The 7,193-nt window shown below is 33.8% G+C and overlaps 1 protein-coding gene across 2 annotated transcripts; it reads right to left on the bottom strand.

Moving 5' to 3' along the window:
• Positions 1 to 639: 639 nt before the first annotated feature.
• On the bottom strand, positions 640 to 7,067 carry LOC137391412 (alpha-2A adrenergic receptor-like). 2 transcript variants are annotated; one of them, XM_068077876.1, is made up of 3 exons: positions 7,002 to 7,067; positions 5,503 to 5,569; positions 640 to 2,236 (listed from the first exon to the last, which is right to left on the bottom strand). In XM_068077876.1, exons 2-3 carry the CDS (start codon positions 5,522 to 5,524, stop codon positions 996 to 998), a joined length of 1,263 nt encoding a protein of 420 aa, XP_067933977.1. In that variant the 5' UTR covers positions 5,525 to 5,569; positions 7,002 to 7,067; the 3' UTR covers positions 640 to 995. The 2 variants fall into 2 exon arrangements, with proteins under 2 accessions (XP_067933977.1, XP_067933978.1); XM_068077877.1 differs by lacking the exons at positions 5,503 to 5,569; positions 7,002 to 7,067 and adding an exon at positions 5,410 to 5,453.
• Between the last annotated feature and the right edge of the window lie 126 nt (positions 7,068 to 7,193).

Genomic DNA, 7,193 nt, shown 5'->3' with positions numbered 1-7,193 from the left:
AGCTGATAGAGATTGACAAACACTGCACCTCTCTGTTTGTTTAAAGGATATAGCTGATTGCAAAGCTTTTGAAAATGCTTAAAAATGCTATAACTATTATTGCACTTTGTATATGTTAAAATTAATTGTTATCAAACGTTATCTAACAGACTGCTCTAGCTGTCTGCAAATGATTCAAGTCAGCTGTTGCAACAAAAACTACTATATATGTCAAAACAAACACTGTTTCACTGTGAGCATTGGTTCACTGTGAGCATTGGCTCCAAGAAAGAAAAGCTATTTGCTGTTAATAAAAATGCTATTAGCTTATAACTATGAATAGCTATTAAACTTATTATGCAGTTTATAGGAAAAAGACATCCACAATTATTTAAAATGATCCAAAATAATGGGCTCATGTTTGGCACCATGCCAAAATGTTTTCCCGCAAGTCATTCACTACTCCAGCAGCTGACTCAGCGCTTTGCAAAACGGAAATGTTGGAAATATCGCATTTGTTTTCACACGGGCAACCATCCTGTGACAAGTATTATAATCCTTTCAAACAATCAGGATTTGATTTGAGAAATTATATTTATAGCACAGCAAAAATAACAACACAGCTACTAAAATGATAAAAAAATATATATATTGGGTGGTTTTTATAGAGGGGTAACATCAAGAAATAACAGTTTTGAATTTGATAAAATGCTTTATGTAAACAATAAATGATAAAATTAAATACAATAAGTATTTGTTTTAGAATGTGATACAAGCAGTTTACTTTCTAAACAGTATATAATATTAGGCTCAAGATATAGCAATAAAATACTTGCTCAATGTATCATTTTGCCTAATTAATTAATAAACAGATCAAAAATTAGTACACTTTAATAAAAATATACAAATAAACTAAATAAGCATACAAGTAGCTATAAGCTAGATATCTTTGCTCCAATTACTGACATGCCTGCAGTACTTACTATGCTTGCTTCCAGCTAGTTCAATGAAATACACTAATTTGAATACCAGTTTCTAAAAGCTTTTATAAATTGTGGGTTGAATAGGTAAATAATAGGATTCAATGCATGATTTAAAAAATATGACTGCCACAGGAAGTAGCGATAGTCATTTCGCATGCAACCTTCATTGACTGTTGTATTTTCACAAATTTTGAACAAGATCATAATGGTCATAGGAGCATGGGCAACGATGAAGGAGAGAGTCATTAGGAGGAGGGTCAAAGCCATCTGGAAATGAGGAAGGCATTTTTTATGAACTCGAAAAGCTGACCAAGTCGGTTTCATTTCTTTGTATTTCAAAGTTAATAGTTTTTCAGCAGCAATTTCACCGAGGTCATGACCTTCATGAAATTCTAGAGGTTTATCCACATCCGATTCTGTAGTTTTGGTATGACCCAAGTTAGCTACACTAGTACTCATCATGCCTACTGCATTTTGCTTAGTCGGTGACAATTTACTATCAGTTATCTGCTTTCGTATCTGGAAGAGTTTTAGAAAGGTCAGCAAAACAAACATAGTGGAAACGAATGCTATTATTATACAAGCAATGACACCACTGTTTTTTAGACCACTTACAAATTGGTTCGACAAGTAATATTCATTTGGCTGGCAAAAGTGAAGGTCGCAGACAAAGTTGTGGCAATGGGGAACATCCATTTCCACTTGGGTGGAGAAACTAAGGGATTGTAAAATGGCTGAGACCAGACAGATCACAAATAAAAAGACAATACAAACCTTAGCTCTAAAGGGTGTCAATATTTTCTTTCTAAGACAAGCAACCAGCAAAAACCTGTTTAATGTCAGTAATAACAAAATGCCACATGAGAGGGGAACCGTAAAAAATACGGCAAACTTCCCAAGTTTGCAGATAATGTTAGAGCCTGTATTTCCACCGACAAATGTGTAAATGGCTATAGGCATAGTAATTGTGCATATAGCTAAGTCGACTGCCGCCAACGCAATGATGCAAGTTGTTGTAGTTGTCTTCTTTATGTATTTGCAGAAAGTTAATAATGTTATAACGCTTCCTATTATACCCAGCATGCATAGCGGTGAATAGAAGAGAGCTCCTGCCCATATCCATCCAGATTCATTGAAATTAAGCATGTTGATTTGCTCTATCCTCTCTGTACCCTCATATATATTCTGAAAGCTAATGCAGACTTCTTTGCGACGATGTCGTAAGCAAGATACATTTTTGAGCATCCAAATTACTTGCACCTCCTTTTTTGGATCTACAAAAAGAATATACTGGCAAGTTTTAGCCATGCAGCGAAGATATCTGTGTTTTATAGATATATAGATAAATGGATAGATAGACATGTAAATAGATATGTAGATATATATAGATAGGCAGATACATGTAGATAGATAGGTAGTTAGATAAATAGACGAATAGATCGACAGGTAAATAGATAGGTAGATATATAGATAGGTAGATAGATAAATAGATAGATAAGTAGATATATAGATAGGTAGATAGATGGATAGGTAAATAGATAGGTAGATAGGTAGATAGATAGATATATAGATAGATAGGTAGATAGATAGGCAGATATATAAGTAGACTAGAAATTCCCCTGTCATACAGCCCATGACCTAATAATGGAATAAGTGATAATGGAAAAAAGAAAGGGTAGTGCTGGTTGTTAAAAAAGTAGTTGTCAGCAGGAATTGACAGATTATAGTGTAAATTAGAGTTGTTCGAGATGATTTAAAATAAATTTGAGGGAGCACGACTTCAAAAAGGAAATTCTAGTAATCTAGGAATTTGACAGGGGAACTTGTTGGCACGTATGACATAGTTGTATTTGAGGGTTGTATGTGATGAAATGTTTTTCATTACATCCAGTACACATGAGCTGTGATATGTTGTTATCGAGTCTGCCTAGAAAGTTGTTAGGCAGTTCTTGAAAATCAGGACAATCTAAAGATTGAAAATGAGAAATGTGATGAAGGGGGGGGGGGGGGGGCAGCATTGAGAGGAGCAATATTGCTTTGTGCAATCTTTTCATGGTCAATGGCGTCCATAAAATCATGATCATCATCTGGAAACAAAGGAACTGCTAAGTCCATGTCATTTACATCGCCTACAACATCTACTAAAGAATTCCCTGAATCAGATGAGTTGTTGTTATTAATTTGAGTAGCTTGTTGTTGAACATTAGCATTTGATGTTGATGGTTGCTGTGAGGACCTTCTATTTATCCTCCTAGTGAGCTGTAATAATTGAGAGACGCGTGGATGGCCACTGCGTCGGCCACGATGTGGTGTTTTGGGAAGTTGTATGTCCATGGTAGTTGTCAAGTTGTTTTGAAATTAAATTCAAAAAGTCAATTATGCAAAACAAAAGGTTGTAAAAAATTCACACCTAATCTACTACTACCTCAAACCTATGTTTTACAACAATAAGATGAGTGTTAATTAAAGCTGTAGGCATAACCTACTGTAATGTATGTAATTTAACAACTGCAATAAGGAAATATGTTTATTATATCTCTGAAATGCAATATTAGAAGTAAAATGGCAAGCTGCTGTGTAATATACACAGTTTGAAAGTTGGTTGTGTTGAATGTAGAATGGTTTTGATAGCGATCTAGCAGAAAGCAAGTACTGTATGAGTGTTCGCACGTCTGGAAGTTTTCTGCAAACTGGAGCAAATAAAAAAATGTTTTCGTCATAAAGGGGCGTAACGCGTAGTTCGGCCCTAGCTTATACATAAGATGTAAAGAATTTTGGCTAACGTTTTAAACAATTTAATGAAACTTTCGATAATTGGGAAAAAACATAGGCTGATAGACTGTGTATCACAATTTCGTACCTGTAAATCGATCTACGCCTGAAACGGTCTACATTTATTACAGAAACCTTCGAACAAATAAATTCGAATAATTATTCTTATGATAATTTTATAAAATCAAATAATTATTCTTATAATTAAATATTTTTGCAAGATATTAAAAACGGAAAAATATTAGAAACTTTCGACAATTAGACAATCCTGTAGACTGGTGAAATTAGCACGTTTTTCTCGGAAAATGCGCCCTTCTTAATAGTTCTACTATCTGTTGCATGGCTTTATTGGCGTATCGTTGGCCGGTCTTAATTTTGATTAAAAAAGCTTGTCAAGTTTTTTATTGCGAATTTCGGCCAAATTAATCTGTCTATTTGTGTATAATCCGATCAGATAGGTAAGTTTAAGGATATTGTCGACAATTTTCAAAGACTTGGTAACATATTTAAATAGGTTTATAATTGTGTTATGTATCGTTATTATACTTAAACGACTCCATTGAAAAATAGTAAAATTTTTTGATGAGATTTCGATACAAGGGTTTGCGACGGTGTTGATGAATAATTTTCATGGGTTGTGTGCACATATGCATTTATCATAAATCTCTCAAACAATCGCTCCGCTCCTGTTTGGCCGTGGGATAAATAGATGGATAGATAGACATTTAAATAGATAGATAGATAGGTGGATAGATATATAGATAGATAGATAGGTAGGTAGATAGGTAGGTAGATAGGTAGGTAGGTAGATAGGTAGGTAGATAGGTAGATAGATAGGTAGATAGATAGGTAGATAAATAGGTAGATAGATAGGTGGATAGGTGGATAGGTAGATAGATAGATAGGTAGATAGATAGATAGAGATAGATAGGTAGATAGGTAGATAGATAGGTAGATAGATAGGTAGGTAGATAGATAAATAAATAGATAGATAGATAGGTGGATAGATAGGTAGATAGGTAAGTAGGTAGATAGGTAGATAGATAGGTAGATAGATAGGTAGATAGATAGGTAGATAGATAGGTGGATAGATAGGTAGATAGATAGGTAGATAGGTAGATAGATAGGTAGATAGATAGGTAGGTAGATAGATAAATAAATAGATAGATAGATAGGTAGATAGGTAGATAGGTAGATAGATAGGTAGGTAGATAGATAGATAAATAAATAGATAGATAAATAAATAGATAGATAGATAGATAGGTATATAGGTAGGTAGATAGATAGATAGGTATATAGGTAGATAGATAGATAGGTAGGTAGATAGATATTAACTTTATTTGGACTGGTTAATGCCGTTTAAAACAAATTAGACCATAAAACAAAAACAAAAAATAGTAAAGTAAATTATGTGTAATGAAAAAAAGCTCTTTTTGCATTACGCTGTTTTATAGTGTAGATTGGCAACATGTCGGTGTTAGTGTCTAGTATAAAGTGCAGTGGCTTTTTCGAAAAAGTAAAAATGTAATGGATGGTCAGTCAGATTGGAGATTGATTTGAGTATTTTAAACATTATAGTAGTATAATGCTGTGATTAGGTCTATTCCCAACCGTTTTGGATTTTCACCATTAATACATCATTTTAATGGCTAAACCAAAAATTAATTTGACTCACATTATTTTCAAGTAGAGTATAACTTGTGTGCAGAAGAAGAGGTAAAGACAAGTTGTTAGTCATGAGAATGAGTGAAGTCTAATAATCCCTTACCCTGGTATATGACTCCTGCCATTATGAGCTGCTAAGAGTTCCTCTGTAGTTATTTTATCAACTGCTTCTACAAAATAGGTACTATTGCAGCTTATAAAAAACATGTTTGGTATATGCTAAATATATGTAACTGGTTTAGAGTAATGAATAAGGTATTCAGTCTCTTCATGGTTGGCCAAATGTTCAAATTCTGCTGACTACCATTACAGGTTTCCGAACTCACAGCTGAAATTGTGTCATTTTACTTGAACACCTCCACTTAAAATTGGACCTATTAATACCCAGTCTGACTAATGTGCCATGAGAGATCGTCAGGTATGCTGATGAAGCACAGAGAATAAGCATACCCTATGTCCAATTATTGACCAGGGTGTTGGTTACAGTAAATGACTACCAAGCGAAACGTTGCAAGTTCAAATCCTATTCCCAGCAATTTTTTATCTCAACCACTAACCGTGTCTTCAGATAGACTAAAAGGCGAACACTACTATTATAGTAAATATTACCTTTCTAGCAATAACATATAAGAGAGAATGATAACTGCTTGTAGACTTATGATGAGCTCGACTCAAATAGATGTTGATGCAGTTAAGACCAACACTTAGTTGCTTATGCTGGAGAGATCAATGCTCATTGTTTTAAAAATGGACACTTTCAGACCCTTTACTTCTGTTCAATTAACAATCACAGTGCAGGTGCTCGTATCATTGCTTCCGCTATAAGCAACTTTAAGCTGCAGGTTTTTTAGCACTCATATAACCTCGAAGAGAATAGAGAATAAATTCAGAGGCTTTTTGTTGCAGCTTATTAGGCTATATTGTTATTAGTGATATAATATATTATTATTAGCGATATAATAGTAATGGATTTATTCTCATATCAGTTTCAATGTACTTCTATATTGTTTTTACGTTTAAAAACAGAAAACAGAGCTACCTAAAAGTCAATAATAAAACCTGATGTAATTAATAATTCTAAAAAATACAATTATGTCCAATTATTTGACGCTGGTTATGCTATATGATACGTCAAAATAGCTTGTAATTATATTCACACGCTAGACACCTCTAAACTGTACAATCTCTTTATTCACGTTCATAAGAGCAAGTGACACTCTGTCATCCTGGTATGAGCTTTTTAATGTTTCTAACCAAATCAGAAGGTAGAAAAAGCGCAAACCAGTAACATAACAAGCAAGAAAAACATAAAGAAACATAAACAATGCACAAATATTGTTAATCATCTTACAAAAAGTTCTTTTGCAAAAAGTTAAACTTTTAAAAAATACTGCAAACTGTCTTGGCTTGCAGAAAATGTTTGAAAACTCAAAACAGCAAACATTTGAAAATTTTCCAAAATCTTGTTATATCTTTCGCAACACCTCAAATTTGAATAACAAATCATTACAAAGTTTAAAAGCCAAAACGCATGTGTTTTAAAAAATTGCAAATTTTGCTGAAGAAAATTAGTTGACAAAAGTATTAGTTGCGCTACGGTACCTCCAACAACAGCATCCTAGTACCGCAGGGTTTCTAGTAGCCTGCTAACCTAGTTCCATGTTACTTAGTGAACTTGTGAAGAGATTTGCCCTGAGCTTTAGTATACATGTATCATGTATGTTTACCAGACTTGAGCCAATTAGTGTCAAGCTCAGATCTCTGGATACCAGAATCTGTCCGATAGCATCTACT

This window comes from Watersipora subatra, chromosome 3 (genome assembly GCF_963576615.1).
Source record: "Watersipora subatra chromosome 3, tzWatSuba1.1, whole genome shotgun sequence".
NCBI lineage: Eukaryota > Metazoa > Bryozoa > Gymnolaemata > Cheilostomatida > Watersiporidae > Watersipora > Watersipora subatra.
This window is presented reverse-complemented; position numbering and strand designations above follow the sequence as displayed.